General features: G+C 47.8%; 2 protein-coding genes across 2 annotated transcripts in view; both read right to left on the bottom strand.

The window, feature by feature from the left end:
* SETX (senataxin) overlaps positions 1 to 7,572 on the bottom strand; it is a 74,733-nt gene extending 67,161 nt beyond the window's left edge. The window contains 3 exon segments of the mRNA XM_047768771.1: positions 2,045 to 2,228; positions 6,436 to 6,550; positions 7,466 to 7,572. Coding sequence (XP_047624727.1) covers positions 2,045 to 2,221 — 177 coding nt within the window. The 5' untranslated portion in view covers positions 2,222 to 2,228; positions 6,436 to 6,550; positions 7,466 to 7,572.
* Positions 7,573 to 17,212: 9,640 nt separating this feature from the next.
* Positions 17,213 to 18,731, bottom strand: part of TTF1 (transcription termination factor 1) — a 32,489-nt gene continuing 30,970 nt past the window's right edge. Inside the window, 1 exon segment of the mRNA XM_047768772.1 lies at positions 17,213 to 17,489. Within this exon segment, the coding sequence (XP_047624728.1) occupies positions 17,290 to 17,489 (200 nt within the window). The 3' untranslated portion in view covers positions 17,213 to 17,289.

The following is an 18,731-nucleotide window of genomic DNA, read 5'->3' on the forward strand; positions in this document are numbered from 1 at the left end:
AAAACACACTGGATGTGATGATCTTTCCAGAAAGCCACTTCCTAAGTGCAAAAATTTGGAAGTTTCAAGTATTTAACATCGTATATCAGATTTATTTGAAGAGAACAGCCACTAAGTCTAAAACTGGCTTTTATGATACATGAACATGAGTAGTACGTAAAGCATGACCGGTTTTTTGTTGTTGTTTTTCGGTTTTTTTTTTTTTTTTTTTTTTTGCTTTCTAGGGCTGCACCCACGACATATGGAAGTTCCCAGGCCAGGGGTCAATCGGAGCTACAGCTGCCGGCCTACGCCACAGGCCACGTCGTCATGGAACCTAGTCGGGTTCATTAACTGCTGAGCCACAAAGGGAACTCCCCCTCTCCTCCTTTCTCTATTATTACACATATCTCCATGATCTGTGTTCCATTTTTCATCATATAAACGTAATAAACCAAATTTTCAAAGCCACATATTTAAAACCGCATGTTTTACTCTGGTTACTGTGACTGAAAAATAAGCTTATCCTTATTGCTTTATACCATTTACCCACTTAAAAAATGGGAGTTCTGGAGTTCCCGTCGTGGCGCAGTGGTTAACGAATCCGACTGGGAACCATGAGGTTGCGGGTTCGGTCCCTGCCCTTGCTCAGTGGGTTAACGATCCGGCGTTGCCGTGAGCTGTGGTGTAGGTTGCAGACGCGGCTCGGATCCCGTGTTGCTGTGGCTCTGGTGTAGGCCGGTGGCTACAGCTCCAATTCAACCCCTAGCCTGGGAACCTCCATATGCCGAGGGAGCGGCCCAAAAAATAGCAACAACAACAACAACAAAAAAGACAAAAGACAAAAAAAAAAGGGAGTTCCCATCGTGGCTCAGCAGTCACAAAGCCGAAGAGCATCCATGAAGATGTAGGTTTGATCCCTGCCCTTGCTCAGTGGGTTAAGGATCCAGTGTTGCCATGAGCTGTGGTGTAGGTCGCAGATGCGGCTCAGATCTGGTGCTGCTACGGCTGTGGTGTAGGCCGGCAGCTAGAGCTCTCATTTGACCCCTAGCCTGGGAACTTCTATATGCAGCAGGTATAGCCCTAAAAAGACAAAAAAAAAAAAAGAGGGTAAAAAAATCATTAGCCAATAAAAAATCCAAGCCATTGAGATAATTGAATGTAACACTGTCAAACACAATGACACAAAACCAAAAACACAAACGAAAATGAAAAAACCCTTATACCACTTATTTCATAAAATTGTTTTATATCAAAATGACTAGGGAGTCCCCACTGTGGTATAGCGGAAACAAATCCAACTAGTATACACAAGGATGCAGGTTCGATCCCTGGCCTTGTTCAGTGGGTCAGGGATCTGGCATTGCCGTGAGCTGCGGTATAGGTCGTCGCAGATACGGGTCGGATTCTGAGTTGCTGTGGCTGTGGTGTAGGCCGGCAGCTGTAGCTCCCATTTGACCCCTAGCCTGGGACCTTCCATATGTGCAAATGCGGCCCTAAAAAGCAAAAAAAAAAAAAAAAAAAAAAAAAAAGAAAAAGAAAAAAGAAAAAAAGACCAAAGTGGAGGATTATAATATTCTGTTTTAGGGAGTTCCCATCATGGCTCAGTGGTTAACAAATCCGACTAGGAACCATGAGGTTGCGGGTTCAATCCCTGGCCTCGCTCCGTAGGTTAAGGATCTGGTGTTGCCGTGAGTGGTGGTGGAGGTTGAAGATGCGGCTCGGATCTGGCGTTGCTGTGGCTGCGGTGCAGGCCGGCAGCTACAGCTCTGATTAGACCCCTAGCCTGGCAGCCTCCGTATGGAGCAGGTGTGGCCCCAGAAGACAAAAATACATACATATGTACATACATACATTAAAAATAAAATTCTGTTTTAGGTTTCAACTCAACTCTTATCATTCAGTCAGTACTTACTCGGCACCTACTATCTACCAGGCAATGAGTCAGGTACTAGAAGTACATTGGCTTCCAACGTTTAAAGCATATTGTCAGTTCTCTGAATGCTGCCCACAGAGTTTAAATGTATTCTCTTCCTAGTTACACTAGCCATGTACTGTAAATTACCTCGTGTAAGGAGGGCAACTCCTCCCTTGCTTTGTGGTACTCAGCCACACACTCCAAGCAGTAGCAGAGGTCTTCATCGGCTGTTTGAAATTCACTGGAGCGGGTCCTGGATGCATAGCGTGTCAGGAAGCCTACGGTGGAACCACCACCCGGTGTACACCAGCAACAGGTGCTCATTCTGTGCCTGTTTCCAGCAAAGAAGACATCAAAAGACTAAAGGAAAAAAACAACAACAGTTCAAGCCTATTCTGATGGAGAATGGGTCCACTTCCTACAACGGGTCCTGCCTTCAACTTAAAATGCGCCTCCACCACACGCAGAACTGACCATTCTGCTGACCAGCTTATCACGGACGAAACAAAATTTGAGCCTACGCTTAGAAACTATCTGCGACACATGAAAAATAATCCAATGCAGTCAGTCAGCAGTGAACACCATTAAGCAATGCACACTTGTGCTATAAAGGCGGCTCAGAACTCTACGATACTGATGGAAAATACACAGAAGTCCCAATGTTTTCACAGTACAGATTTTGCAATGGTCTAAGAATGTACTCGAGTTAAGTGGAAAGCTCAGGAAACCTCCATCTCCTGAAGCCATGTTCTAGAAATCCCTGGAAACCTACAAAAGTCCATAAATATCAGTCCCTCCTAATAACAAAAACTCATACAGGGAGGAATTTTCTCTTGGTTAGAAAGTAGATATACATGAATTTGCAATGTGAATATGAATTGCTGCCCGTAACTCACTGTTCATCAATGCAGTATCAGCTGCAATAGCGTCAAATGTTAACTACCCATTAGTATAAAGTTTGATACTTAACAGTCTTTATTTCCATTTTTTGGTTTTCTAACTTCCATATGCCACAGGTGCAACAAAAAAATGTTTTTAATTTTAAAAAAATCACGCATTTGTCTTGTGAATTGACTTTTTAAATTCATTAAATATTAACTATATGCTTTTTACATGCTTCTGAAAAGAATTTAGGGCAGCTTTCAAAATTAAAGTACATAGAGAAGAGGACATTTTGAAAAGACATTAAAATAGAAATCAAAACTTACTTAGAAGAAATTTAATTTCATTAAGTCCTAAATTAGGAGCTTCCTGAAAAGTAGAGCAAAAATATAAGTCTTCATTTGAAAAACAAAAGTATATTCTTGTTTGGCCTGAGAGTCCTGCCCTTTCCTGACACGAATTCTAATTCAACGACATTTTTTAAGGGTGCTGCAAACTAGGCACGACCCAGTCATGTCACAGACATTAGGACCCGGAATTGCTATGGCTGTAAGGTCGGCAGCTGCAGCTCCAATTCAACCCGTAGCCTGGGAACCTCCATATATCAGGGGTGCGGACCTAAAAAGCAAAAAGAAAAAAAAATTATTTCACAAAAGCCAATACTGTAATACCACAAAGTTAAAAGTCTGCAGAAGCTTTTTTTTCCCCAGTGACGTACTTCAGTTAAGTTTCACTTTCTAGATGACTGGAGAACAGAAAATGAAACTTACAGGAAATCTCACAAACATCAATTGTTTCAAGCTTGACTTAGGCTGCTAACAGCATGCAGTAAATTGAAATGTTGAAAAAATTAAAGTACTGAAGCACAAATAAAACACTGTATATATTTTTTTCTTTTTTTAAGACTGCATCTGCGGCATATCAAGTTCCCAGGCTAGGATCTGAATCAGAGCTATGGCTGCTGTGTTAACCCACACCGTGTTAGGTTCTCAACCAGCTGAGCCACAATGCGGAACACCAAAAGAAATTTCCTATTAAGAAAATTGTGGAGGGAGTTCCTGTTGTGGCTCAGCGGAAACGAATCCAAGTAGGAACCATGAGGTTGCGGGTTCGATCCCTGGCCTCGCTCAGTGGGTTAACGATCCGGCGTTGCCGTGAGCTGTGGTGTAGGTCGCAGATGCGGCTTGGATCTGGCGTTGCTGTGCCTGCGACAGAGGTCGGCAGCTGTAGCTCCGATTGGACCACTAGCCTGGGAACCTCCATATGCCACAGGTGCAGCCCTAAAAAAAAAAATTAATTAGGAGTTCCCTTCGTGGCGCAGTGGTTAACGAATCCGACTAGGAACCATGAGGTTGCGGGTTCGGTCCCTGCCCTTGCTCAGTGGGTTAATGATCCAGCGTTGCCGTGAGCTGTGGTGTAGGTTGCAGACGCGGCTCGGATCCCGCGTTGCTGTGGCTCTGGCGTAGGCTGGCGGCTACAGCTCCGATTGGACCCCTAGCCTGGGAACCTCCATATGCCTCGGGAGCGGCCCAAGAAATAGCAAAATGACCAAAAAAAAAAAAAAAAGAATTAAAAAAATAAAAAACAAAAATAACAGCTGGCCAGAAACAAAGCAACAATCACTTCCTCCACCCTTCCCAGCTGAACTTCTTGAAAAAGTAATAGACGCACCTCTTTACCTCCTTTGCACCTTGGCTTCTACCTTACACTTCACAGCATGTTTTCAGTCCCTAATACTCTCTGCAACGCCAACTCTAAAAGGTCCTTCAACTGCTCTAAAGCACATGAAAATACTAACCGTGTACTCCTTAGCTAACACAATACGCCATTCTCCTTTCACTTCCTGAAATCTCCTTCACAATCCTCTCTTCCCTTTTCCCGCCTCTTGATGTCAAAATTCCTAAGGCTTGTCCTTAGGACTCCAAACTCTTCGTTTAATACCCTCTTTCTCGGTGACTTAATGCAAACCACTGCTTCAACCACTACCTACTGAAGCTTCCCAAAGCCTGAGAATGTATGTAGAACTCTAAATGCATTGCTTACCTACGTTTCAGCTACTCAGTAAAAGACCGCCTAGCCTAGAATTCCACAGAGATATAGCCGTCCATTCCATATCCACAGGGGATTGGTTCCAGAACAGCCCTGGATATCAAAATCTGCATATGCTCAAGTCCCTCACATAAAATCGTGTAGCACAACGAACACAGTCGGCCCTCTGTATCCAAGGCTGCAATACCCAAAGGTTGCAGGGACAACTGTGCCCCATACCCAACCGCAGAGTGACTCTCCACTCACCTGACAGGTGCCTCAAAGCAAACAGAAGCAGACCAGACCAGGCTCTTTCCCGTACATCTAGTACCTGCCCTGTAAGCTCTGTATCCTCAACAGCACCCTCCCTGCAGTTTCCAAACCAGAAACCTGTGAATGGCGCTGCACTCTCCTCCCTCAGCCCCATCTCTGACTTCCAGAGTCTCCCACCTTCGTCGCGTCTGTATTTTACTCTCAAGTGAGGCTGCCACCGCCGCAGTTGAATACATGTTCATTATTTGGATTACAGAAAAACCCTAAATGCCTTTTGCTGGATCCACCACCAATTCCTTCTCCAAAATGCTGCCAAAGGCCAAAGCAAAAACTGGACTTGGAAAGCATAAATGACTCCTCGACGTTTGGGGGATAAAATTTAAATGTTTGAGTAGTTCCCTGGTAGCCTGGAGGTTAAGAACTTGGCATTAACACTGCTGTGGCTCAGGTTACTGCTGTGGCTCTAATTAAAATGTTTGAGCTCACCACGACCTGGCTTAAGCATCATCTATGACCCTCCGTGACCTGGCTTCAGCATAATCTCTTGCCATTCCCCCTTACCCGCTCTTCCTAAAATGCTTCCTGGTGTTTGGCATTGCCTGCCTTTATGGAAGCCCTTCCACCTGCCTTGAACACCCACCCTTCATATCTGCCTGTCTTTTAACCCTGGATGCATAAGAGACTCACCAAAGGAACTTGGGGAGGGGAAAAAAAAAAGCAGATGGTGAGATACTGATAAAACTCAGATTCATTTTAAAATAACTCCACCAGTGACTTTGACAACAAAGCCAGATTTAAGAACTTCCTATGTGCAACCCACAAACACCTTCAGGCCTGAGGGCTTGTCTGACCCAGCCCCTCCCTTCCACCCAGTCTTTGAGAACCTTCTTCTCTACCCCTCAGGACTCCGTACAATTCTATTACTGCATTTACCATGCTGGGCTGAGCTGTTTACTTTTCTGTCTCCCACCTACCTGCTAAGTTCTCTGTAATTCTGAGTCTACTAGGGAGCAAGGATCAGTTTTGTGTATGTATTAAGTGACTGAAAAAACATCTTAAATGTTTATTCAAAATTAATTACCTGGAGTTCCCGTCCTGGCTCAGTGGTTATCGAATCCGACTAGGAACCATGAGGTTGCGGGTTCGGTCCCTGCCCTTGCTCAGTGGGTTAAGGATCCGGCGTTGCCGTGAGCTGTGGTGTGGGTTGCAGACGCGGCTTGGGCCCCGCGTTGCTGTGGCTGTGGTGTGGGCCAGTGGCTGCAGCTCCGATTCGGCCCCTAGCCTGGGACCCTCCATATGCCGCGGGAGCGGCCCAAGAATTTGCAAAAAGACAAAATAATAACAATAACAATTACCTGCGGTAATAGCCTACAGAGAAGTTGTCCTTGTAGTCAGATTCCTGGGCTTATTTGACACTGGGTGAAGATTTACATTCATATACACCCAGACTCTGGCCCCAAACGGACATTTCTGAAAAAGCAAAACAAAAGAAAACGGAGGAAGTGGTTTTTATACTCTCTCTCTTATCTGAGTTTCACATCAACTCTTGACAAGTAAGAACCCAATACATGCATTTGATGAAAAGGCTCAAGCTTAGCGAACTTCAGACAACTCGCCTACAGGTCTACAAGTAATGAAGGAATGGTGCAACTGCCATTCGGATGCCACCGGGAGGAGGAGTTCCACGGGAGACCTCGTCCCCACTTCGGGGACAGAGGGGGCACTTCGCCGAAAACTCCCATGAGCAAATGCAGATACATTCAGCCCCAGGACGGCAACTAACTCATCTCCACCGCTGCAAACGCAGACCCTGGCGTTCTCTGCCCTTCGAGCCTCGTGCCCGCTTCCTTTCGGGCCACAGCGTCGCTCCCGGAAGGTGGGGAGGGCGGCAAAGTCCCTCCGGCTGGCTGTCAGCGCTCCACCGCCTTCAGGTGGGGCAGGGAGGGCTCAGGGGGCCCCTCGGGAGAGGCCAGCCCTGCAGAGGCACGCGCTTCGGAGCAGGAGGAAGGAGGGGGCGTCGAGCCGAGACGTACTTACTACACCGAGACCCGCACCCACTCCCACGGAAACGGCGCAGCGCCCAGACCGCAAAGAGCTCACACGGGACCGCCGCGTAGACCACGCGGAGGCAGCGGACGGGGAAGCCAGCGCCCGGGCCCGGGGTGTAGGAGGCGGCAGAGGGCCCCCTACACCAGAGGGCTGGACGCCGCGGGGCTGCTCCCGCCTGCGGCGCCGCGCCTCTCGTCAGGGAGGCAGACCGGCCCGCGCCGCCCCTCCCCCGCCCGCACGGGCCCCGCGCGCCGCGACGGTTACTCCACGCGGCCCCGCGCGCGCGCGCGCGCACGCCCGCTGGGCCTGCGGCCTCGAGCCCGCCGCTCGCCTCACCCCGCTCGGCCTCGCGCCCGCCGCCAACCCACCGCCATGCCTCGGCTCAGCAGTCTGCGGACGGCGGAAGTGCTGGCGCGCACTCCATCCCCACCGCCCAACCCACGGGCGCCGCGAGCGCAGGCCGCGCCCCCTGCGCGGCGCCGTCCGTCTCCAGGCCCCGCCCCAGCGGCCGCTCTCTTGTTTTGATGCCCCAAGGGGCGGGGCGTGGGAAGAGACGCACCCGGGCTCCGCCTGGAGGCCGGGAGGCCGGAAAGCCAGGAGCTTGCGTCACTTCCAGACTACCGGGCCAGCCAATCAGGAGCGTCCGTGAGGGGAGGGGGGGAGTTTGCGGCTGAGCCGGGAGCCCTCCCTGCACCGCCCGGGATCTCTCCAAGCAGCAGCGGCGCCTCGACGCCCCCACCTTTGGACGTCTTACCCTTCTGCCTTGTCCCGTTCAGTCCTTTTTCTTCTGTTTTCGACGCCTCGGGTGCTTCAGCAGGGGGCGTAAGGGATAGGGAGGGGATTTTTTTTTCCTCTTTAGATTTCCTTTAAAGACCTAAAATATAATATGTAATCAACAAGTAATTTGGGGAAAATATGTGTGTATACACACACACACACTATATATATAGTATTATGGAAAAGGGATACATTACGTTAGACAACTATAAATGTAATAAAGTGCCTTAGGTAATAAAAAAATACTTTTGGAGACAGAAAGGTAAAAAAAAATTTATAAAGGGATACGTTTTAAAAAAGAAAAAAACCGGAGTTCCCGTCATGGCACAGCAGAAACGAATCCGACTAGGAACCATGAAGTTAAGGGTTCCACCCCTGGCCTCGCTCAGTGGGTTAAGGATCTAGTGTTGCCGTGAGCTGCGGTGTTGGTCGCAGACAAGGCTCGGATCCCGAGTTGCCGTGGCCTAAGCCGGCGGCCACAGCTCTGATTCTACCCCTAGCCTGGTAACCTCCGTATGCCCCAGTGCCCCCCTAAAAGGATTTAAAAAAAAAAAATGAAAAAGAGATTAACTATCCGCTGGAGAAGAAACAATACAGAATGTGACAGTAAACCCCCCTCGAAAGCCTATCCATTTTTTTTTTTTTTAACGCATAATACAGACTTGAACGGTGGGGCATCACCACTAGCCTCCTATTTTATTAATAGAGGAGAAGAAAAACAAAATAATTACTGGTTCCGATCAAGGCTCTAAAGGAAAGAAGAGGCTGAGATGGGCTCGATGCGGACAGGCCTGGCAGCGACGACCGCGCCGAGAAGAACCCTAACCGAAGAATGAGAGGGCTCGCCGGGGAGAACGGGGAAGGCACCTGCCGAGGGAACGTTCCAGAAAGGGGGTGGGGCCGGTCGGGAAGCCCGGACAGCCAGCCGTTAGGGGACTTGACCAACCCCAGGGGCTGAAGTCCGAGCGCGGGGTCAAGACCGTTATTTTCCTCGCTTCTAGATTTTTCTCTGCCCGGTGAAATGTTGAAGCCACATTCACATCCTGCGTTGCAAAGAGTTACAAAACCGAAGCTATACTGCGTTGTAAGTTGTGTATATATCCGTTTAAAAATAATATGCTTTTGAAAAACAGGGATCTGGATGGCCATTGAAAAAAAGCTTTTTTTTTAGAAAGAGAAACAAGTGAAGAACATCTTTTAAATTTTACCGTTTATCTTTATACCAATACAGTCAAAAACACAATTTTTGATGTTTTTAAGAACGTGCCCATGAAGGCAGAAAGTGCCTAGCACCCACTGAAGTCATAATTCCATCCTGCCTCTGAGCCCGCTGTGAACTTTCCCTTATAATTTTATCACGTACAACTTGGAATGGATTTACAATGAGATCCTGCTGAGTAGCATTGAGAACTATGTCTAGATACTTACATTGCAAGAGAACAAAGGGTGGGGAAAAAATGTATACATGTAAGTGTAACTTGGTCCCCATGCTGCACAGCGGAAAAAATAAATTTAAAAGAAAGTAAAAAAAAATTTTATCACGTTTGTCTTTAACCTGTACATGTATTGTTTTTTGTTTTTAAATTTTAGGAAATTAGATGGCGTTTTTCTGCAATTCGCTTTTTACACTCAGAGATTCATTGATCTTAGGTACTTTGTAGAGCCCAAACTTTACACAACTTGAGGGCTGGTCTTGATATTTAGTTGAAATAAATATCACACATTTCTAAAACAGACAAAACTGGGAATCCTGTTGTGGCTAAGCAGATTAAGCCTCAGACTAGTAAACCTGAAGATGCAGGTTCAATCCCTGGCCTTGTTCAGTGGCATAAGGATCCAGCCTTGCTGCAAGCTGCATTTTTAGATACATATTGTAAGTTTTATACGTCAGTATTTTAGGTCAAATTTTTAGTGCTTTTTCCAGTATGATCATTTGACTCACTTTTCATCATTTGGATTATCAACAATCCAGGAACATATTACTAGTTATTTTTATCTCAAATGGACCTATTCTTAATTACTAAGTTTTTGTTTTAATGATTTCTAGTGATTTCATCATTTTCACTTTTGCCTCATATTCCATTATTTTTGTCAACTTTCTATAATTTACATACAATTTACTCAATAAAAATACATTCTTGATGTGTATGGTTGAGGATTTTTTTTGGTTTTTGGTGGGTTTTTTTTTGCTATTTCTTTGGGCCGCTCCCACAGCATATGGAGGTTCCCAGGCTAGGGGTCGAATCAGAGCTGCAGCCGCCGGCCTACGCCAGAGCCACAGCAACGCGGGATCCGAGCCAAGTCTGCGACCTACACCACAGCTCACGGCAACGCCGGATCCTTAACCCACTAAGCAAGGGCAGGGACCGAACCCGCAAACTTATGGTTCCTAGTCGGATTCGTTAACCACTGCACCACGACGGGAACTCCTGATTGAGGAGTTTTAACAACTCATTTCATGTAACCATCTCTAAGCTAGATATAAAACATTTCCTTCATCCCGGAAAAGTGCCCTTGTGCCACTGGGCAGTGATTCTCCTCCTATTCACCCAGTGAAACCATCGATCTGATTTCTCTTAACATATCTATCACCATGGACTCGTTGAGACCATTCTAGAACTCTATCAATGGAATTATACATTATGTAGTCTCTGACTGGTTTCGTGCAACATGAAGTGTGTGAGGTTCGAAGATGTTGCATTTATCAGCAGTTTGCTTTTATTGCAGAGTTAGGATACCATTAAATGAATGTACCACAATTCGGTTTTTCTCATTCATCTGTTGATGGATGGTGGTTTCAAGTTTTCCATGATCACAAATAAAGCTACTATGAACATGACAAGTCTGTTAAGGGACACATGCTTTCATGTCACTTGAATAAATATGCAGGAGTGGAATTGCTGGATTGCAGGGTAGGTGTGTAATATTATAAGAACTCAAAATTGAACCCCAGCCACAGTGGTGAAAGCGTGGAGTCCTAACCACTAGACCACCAGGGAACTCCTCGCAGATAACCTTTATCAGTCTGAGGAAGTTGCCTTCTAGTCTTATTGGGTGGATTTGAAATTTACCAAATGCCATTTTCCTCGTTTTTTTTGGCCCCATATGTAGTTTTTAGTCTTCATTAATACGGTGAATTGTAGTGACAGGTTTCCTTCATTTTCTCCTTAAAAAAATTTTTTGCAACATTGTAAATCAACTACACTTCAATAAAACTAAAAAAAAAAAATTGCGTGTGGCGTGAGGGGAACAGGGGCCTGAGATAGGGTTGGAAAGACAAGCAATGGCAGATCACTCGGAACCTTTGTAGACACCACGGCAAAGGGTTTGTGTGTGACCCAAAGTGCAGGGAGAAGCCATTTCAAAGGTTCTAAGCAGGGCGGCAACACGACCAATTTTGCAGCTATGGAGAGACAGTCTAGCTTCAGAAGGACCAATGGTAGACACAGGGAGATTCGTATCGTTCATATAAAAAGGCTGATACTGAAGATCACGGTAGAGGGTGGCAGAGGCAGACGCTGGGTTCGTGTTGGGAGGCAGAATTGATGCACTCAGCTCATGGACTGGATGCGGAGGTACAGGGGGGAAGGATGCACACGGCAAGGACGGATGCCGGGGTTTCTGGCTTGAACAAGAGCGTGAAGAGTGACACCACCAGCAGAGATGAGAAGCCTGGGGGCAGGTGACAGACTGAGGTGCGTGTGGGCGACTAAAAAGCTGTTTGTAACATGTCAAACTTGAGATGTAAAAAGCCTGAAGACAGCAAGTAGGCAGATTAATTTTTAGCCTGGAGTTTGGGCGAGAATCTGACCTATAATTACACGTTTGGGAGGCTTTAGCATGTTATTTCGGGGCATTGGGAGAATATGAAGAGCCTAAAGCATCCTTGAGGAATACAAACATTTAGAAGTTGGGGGCAGTGGGAGGGTGTAGCAAGAGGTGCTAATTGATTCTACATATTTAGAATCAAAGACGGCTAATACTACAGCGTCTTTATATGGTGCTAACAAAATCCAGTAGGTGAGCCTGACAATTTAGAAGGATCAGCAAAGGACCAAAATCTCTGAGATAATGGAAGGGGGACAGGCTGCAGGGTTCAGCTTGTAGGAGGAGGAATGAGTATAGATGGGGGTAGGGTTGACTGGTTGGTGCAGGGGAGGGGGATTTGATGTAGGATGGCTTCAGTTTTCTCACTGGATCATGCAAAGGGCAGAAGAGGGCCGTGGGATGGTTGAACGTATGAAATCGCTGGGTGAAAGAACAGCACACCGCAGCCAATCAAAGCAGGGTCCTTTGGCAACATAGTGTGTCCATCTGAGATTTACCACGTTAAAGGGGAAGCAGGCAGGTCAGCTGTGTGATCGTCGTCTAGGAATAGTCGGCCCTTCAGGTGCAGGTGGCAAGCAGATGGAGAGGCTCACCCAGTCGGGGGTCTTGAGCAGGAAAGGCCCACAGAGGGAGAGAAAGAGCCCAGGGTGGTGGAGGGAGCTGGGGAGGATCAGAGGGAGGGCTTGTGATACTGGACACTTGGAGAGGCCAGGAGTGGGCTGATGGATGGAGGGATTATGTGATGAGGTCGAAGAATTGTAACTGTGGCATCTTTCAGGAGATGAACTGGAAAAGGTGTTCAAGGTGCTAGAGTGTGGAGCCTCCACGAAAACAGGCACCAAGTCTACATTGGCCACGTTCGCATCTGAAGTCCTAACAACGCCTGGCTCACTGCTCACTGCACATGGTCGGTGATGTTTGTTGAACTGAAAGCAGTGTTCTGAGAGGAGGTGTTTGTGGAACTGAAAGCAGTATCCTAAAGAGAACAGATGCTGTGGTCTGAGGACACTCGTTTTTAACCTCCTTGGTGGAGTCATGGACTTCTTTGGTGGATAATAAAGTCTACAAATAAACAGCGAAAAGGGCAGGAATAGTGCTCAATGACCCATAGCTGGGCAAGAACTCAAACAATGCACAGTCAAAACTGTTTAAAAACAATTTGAGGAGTTCCCACTGTGCAGCAGCGGGTTGAGGATCACACCCTTGCCTATGCAGTGGCTTGGGTTGCTGCAGAGGTGCGGGTTTGATCCTCAGCCCCAGGGTAGTGGGTTGAAACCAGCATTGCCACAGCTGTGGTGTAGGTCGCAGCTGAAGCCCAGACTCAGGCCCTGGCCCGAGAACTTCTGTGTGCCACGGGTGCAGCCATTAAAAAAAAAAACCAAAAAGTTAAAAAGATTATTTGCTCCTTGGTCTTGTTTTTCTCTACCTTTGTCACTGAGTCTCTGCCTCGTCTTCTGTCTCTGCCCAAGTTTGCATGTCCTCTTCTGCCTTTTTCTCACTTTGAATTGGGGTTGTCTGTTTCACGGCTCCAACTCTCGTCCTCACGGAGCTGACAAACCAACTCCTCTCTCCAGAGTGGCTGCTGCCGCTCTCGTCTGTTCTTTCCACACTGTAGACTGAGGTCTCCTCAAATGGGCCCCGTCAGCACCACCAAGTCTGCCGCTCACACCAAACCCCTGCGTTTCCCTTACAACCTCCTCTCCTGGGCCTGCGTTTGACAGACACAGTCCACCCTTCCCTTCTGACAAATCCCTGGATCTCTATATGTAAAAAGGGTGTCTGGCAAAGGTGGCACATGGAGATAGGGGTGAAAAAAAGTTTAAAAATTAAACTTTTACAAAGTACACAAGTTTGTTGCGTAAAATTCACAGCACGGGTAAGTCCCCACAGTTCTGCGCACGCGTGGGTTGCCTCCTCAGTGTCCATTCTCCTCCTCCGCTAGTGGGACCCGGATTTTGTTCTCTTCTTTTGTTTTTTTATGGCCACACCCACAGCAAATGGATGTACTCAGGCCAGGGACTGAATCCAAGCCCACGCCTCCACAGTGACCTCCTGGGACCCTGATTTTCCCCTGGGGAATTAACCCTTTCAGCCTTTGCAGCAGGTTGAGCTAAATCCCAGCTTGGCGATGAGCCCGGATTGGCTGAGGACCATTCTGTTTTCCTGGCTACAGTGATGGCCCAGAGTTGGGCACAAGCTCTAGTCTGGGCACTGGGAGCAAAACAGAGCTGCTCTCTTCTCTGAGGGGCAACAGGACGCTGTCACGTGGGGCTCTATGAAGGCACCCCTCAGGGCCAAGGGGTCCCCTTGTGCGGATGGGAGATGAAGGGGACTCTGGAGAAGGGAGACTGAGAATCAGCAAGAGACCATATTTGGGGACTCTGAGTAGCTGGGGCCACCTGCTCCCTCTGGACTTTCAGTCTTGAGAGCTCCCAGATTCCTCTGGTCTGAGTCTGACTTTCTAATCTATACACTGATGATCCCACAGCCCAGAGAGAGCCACTATCAACACTCTGGCTTTAATTCCTCCCAAACATTTTAATGCGTCTATATGTACACAATTTTTTTTTTACTGTCACAGATCAGGAAAATATGTGTCCTCTTCTGAATGAAATACAATATGTATTTTACTTGATAATACTGCTTACCTTTTGAGTTAGCCAAATCTGTCATAAATATTTTTCCCCCCTGGTCTTTTTAGGGCCACACTGGTGGCATATGGAGGTTCCCAGACTAGGGGTCGAACTGGAGCTCTAGCTGCTGGCCTACACCACAGCCACAGACATGCCAGATCAGAGCCGTGTCTGTAGCCTACACCACAGTTCACGGCAACGCCGGATCCTTAACCCACTGAGTGAGGCCAAGGATCAAACTGTGTCCTCATGGATACTAGTCAGTCTCATTTCCACTGAGCCATGATGGGAACTTCTGTCACTAACATTTTTAATTGCTACATAATACTCCACTCCAGGAATATACCATAGTATAACAAATTTCCTATTAAGAAACATTTTTTTCTTTCACATTATAAATGTGCCATTTTTATACACTTAGATTATTATTTCTTTAAGTGCCAGAAGTGAAATTGCTGATCACAGAATACATGCATTCTTTTTTTTTTTGGCCACACCGCATCATGCAGAAGTTTCTGGGCCAGGGATCAAACCCATGCTGCAGCAGGGACAGCTCTGAGTCCTTAACCACAGGACTAACTTTCTTCTGGCTTTGATGTATTTTACCAGATTGTCCTCCAAAAGGAACATGTAATCCGTATTCCCACCTGCATGGGTATGTCTGTCAGTAGGAGGTGACTAGAGGCAAAATGCTTGTTCAAAAGACAATACTCATTTATTCGCTGAATATTGACCATTATTTGCACAACACTGTGATAGGTGCTGGGGATAAACTGGTGACCAAGGACTCCTGCACCTGCACCTCACGTTCTTCCTTCTCCAACTACGGCAGGCTTGGGAAAAGGCCCAGCTTGGCGGATGCATCAGCAGCACCCGCACCATGTGAACGTAACCGACCTCAGAGGCCCGTCGGGAGGCGGGAGCTGCATCTTGGCACCTGGGGACGTCCCCGGATGGGATACTGTTCACCTGCACCCTCCTCTCTACCCCAGGAGCCTGGAAGCTTTGCTTCCCTTGCCAGCGGGGTTCTGCTAAGGGGCTGTGCAGGGCAGGCACTCGGGAGAGGCTGGAAGCTAGGAGGGAGGGAGAGGCCTGCTCCAGGGGGACACGGGCTCCTGCAAGGACAGCTGTGGCAGAGAAGCCTGTGTGCAGGGGCAGCCCGGGGGTGTCACCCCGGGTCAGGCTGGGCTGGAGTAGCGTCCCCTCAGTTCTCACTGTCCCCCATGTGCGCCTTCCCTAAATTAAATCCCTATATTAAATCCTCTTTGAGATATCTAGAGTGGTTCTGCTTTCCTGATTGATGGAAGAGCCCAAGCTTCTTTCTGTTTTGTTTTTTGTTTTTGTTTTTTGCCTTGCCCCAGGCATGTGGAAGTTCTGGGGCCAGGGATCGAACCTGCACCACAGCAGCGACCCAAGCCCCTGCAGTGACACCAGACTGTTAACCCTTGTGCCGCAGGAGAACTCCTAAAGTTATTTTTTAAGTTCCATCAGGCACGGGTTGTGCCTGAGACCTCACAGCATCTTTCAATGACTCTCATAGAGGCAGTTTTTCTGGAAGCAATGGCAGAGATTGCTGGTTGGTTTGCTTTTTCCACGTGAACACCAGATGAATCCAGTGGCTGGCTTTGAGAAGGCATTTTATGAAAAATATCTCTCTTGAGAGACCTCAGAGTCAGCGTTCTCAGAGACCCTGCGGGCGTGAGCTTCTGTGGGGCGTAGGGAGGACGCAGGAAGCTGAGGCGCCTGGTGCCGGAGAAAGAGGATGGCGGCGTCGACCGCAGAGGGAGCCGACCAAGCGGAGGGCTCCCCGCGGCTTTCTCTTCAAGCAACAGAAGCCTCGCTTCGTCTGATCACAAAGAGCGACCCACTGGTGCATCTGAGTTATCTACTCTTTGTTCATCGATTAGCAGGAGAATCTCGGGCAAATGCGTGTGAGAGTAAGGGCGGCATCATTAAAAAGGACCGTGTACTGGCTGCAGCAACGGTACTTGTAAAGAAGAGCAGAGGTCAGCAGTCAAAGAACACATTTTTAAAAATTATGTCAGGTGTTATTTCAGGTGGTATCAGATCGTGAAATAGCACTTTTTATATAGCGGTTAATATTGTGTATTAAAATGTTGGCTAGTTTGTGTGTGTTTATTTTTTTACTGGTACGGAAGTATCTCAAGTAAACACTTAGAACTATAAAAAAAAGAAAAAAAAAGGAAAACGTCTGTCTTTAGACGCTGATCACAGTCAGGAAGATGAGACGGGCACACATGGGAAGTGAAACCAGTTTGCAGAACAGACTTCTCTGCACCACGTACCTCACACCTCGTCCGCTGCAACATACATAACACATCTCCCTTTCTTTTCACAAACTTGGATACGGAGTGCGAACTCTTCTGGCCACTCCGATGGTGTAAGGAAGTTCCCAGGCCAGGGATCAAACCGACACCACAGCAGTGACAAAGCCCGATCCTTACCCCACTGAGCCACCGTGGAACTCCTTTCTCTTTTTGTCTTTTTAGCGCTGAACCTGAGGCATATGGAAGCTCCCAGGTTAGGAGTCGAACTGGAGCTGCAGCTGCCGGCCTACCCCACAGCCCCAGCAACGCCAGATCGGAGCTGCATCTGCGACCTGCACCACAGCCCACAGTGATCCAGATCCTTAACCCACTGAGCAGGGCCAGGGATTGACCCCCCGTCTTCAAGGACACTAGCTGGGCTCATTACTGCTGAGCCACAGCAGGAACCTCTCCGTTCTTTTTCTTATTTTTTTTTTTAAAGGAATGTTAATTTTTAATGCTCTACCAGTTATCATTTGTATAACTTTGGCCATTGCACCTTTTAAAATAAACATCAATACTGAAAATAGCTTTATTGACATATATATAAATACAAGCAGACCTAGAAAAACAGACAGGAGAGACCATCAGCGGCTTAACTTTTCTCATCTCCATCCTCCCCCCCACTCACGTCGTCGTCGTTGTCGTCGGCGTCACAGTAGAAGATGTCTCGAAACAGGAAGACCGGCTTGGGTACTGCTGGAGTCTGGATTTCAGCCCCTCTCTTCTCCATCTTCTTCTCTAACTTTTCTTTAAGCAAAGGTAGACTTACCTCATAAAGGTAGTCTATTATCTCTAAAGAAAAGAAATGCAATTTTTTGTTTTTTGTTGTTGGTTTTTTGTTTTTTTGTGTTTTTGGGGTTTTTTTTGTCTTTTTGCCTTTTCTAGGGCTGCTCCCGCGGCATATGGAGGTTCCCAGGCTAGGGATTGAATCGGAGCTGTGGCTGCCAAGCCTACGCCAGAGCCACAGCAAAGCGGGATCCGAGCCACGTCTGCAACCTACACCACAGCTCACGGCAACACTGGATCCTTAACCCACTGAGCAAGGCCAGGGATCGAACCCGCAGCCTCATGGTTCCTAGTCGGATTTGTTAACCACTGAGCCATGATGGGAACTCCAAGTAATGCAATTTTGAAATTATCTGACAGAACCTCTCCCCCAGGTCAAAGGACAGAGGGCACTGATAACAAGGCAGTGCTACTGCCACTGGGTGCGCAAGATCTGGGTCCCACTGGTTCACTCACAGTCACTCATCCGATCCTCTCGCAAATCCTACGAGGCAGGCACTGCTGTTTACCCATTTTTCAAATGAGGCATAAAGACATGACAAGACTTGCCCACAGTCACAGGGCCAGGGCAGCCGGGAATCAAACCCAGGAAGAGATGCTCGCGGAACCAAGAGGAGGGTCTCGGCACCCGCTCCAGGGCGGAACGCACCCGAACCGCGGGTGCTGGGCAGGCCACTGCTGCGAGGCCCCCGAAGGCCTGTGAGGGAAAATCGAGCCTCTGCACCCAGCCCAGAGATTCGGGTTCACCATGTCGGAGACCCACACGGCCCTGACGGTCCAAGCGTGGGGATTACCCACCCAAACAACCCACAAATGGCTGCAGAGAAGGAACGGGGTTTGTTGCTGGACAGCATGTGTGCAGGCGTGTGGTGTGAGTACATGCACACGGGCAAGTGTTCTGTGCAACCTGGAAACACTGGCAGTTACTCACCAGTGCTCGCTAAGCACCCAGCACCCTGGTGACCCCATTTCACACGGTATCATCTCATCTCATACTTTTGGAAGCCCTGCCAGGTACGCGCTATCATTGCCAATTTTCACCATTTTGCATTGGAAGAATCTGAGGCTCTCAGAAGTCAAGTCATGTGCCCAAGGTCACACTACCAGCGTGTGGCCCAATACCCTGCATTCTTAACTCCTCCTTTTTTTTTGGCTTTTTAGGACTACACCCATGTCACATGGAGGTTCCCAGGCTAGGCGGTTGAATTGGAGCTACAGCTGCCAGTCTACACCACAGCAACACAGGAT

This window comes from Phacochoerus africanus, chromosome 2 (genome assembly GCF_016906955.1).
Source record: "Phacochoerus africanus isolate WHEZ1 chromosome 2, ROS_Pafr_v1, whole genome shotgun sequence".
Classification (NCBI taxonomy): Eukaryota; Metazoa; Chordata; class Mammalia; order Artiodactyla; family Suidae; genus Phacochoerus; species Phacochoerus africanus.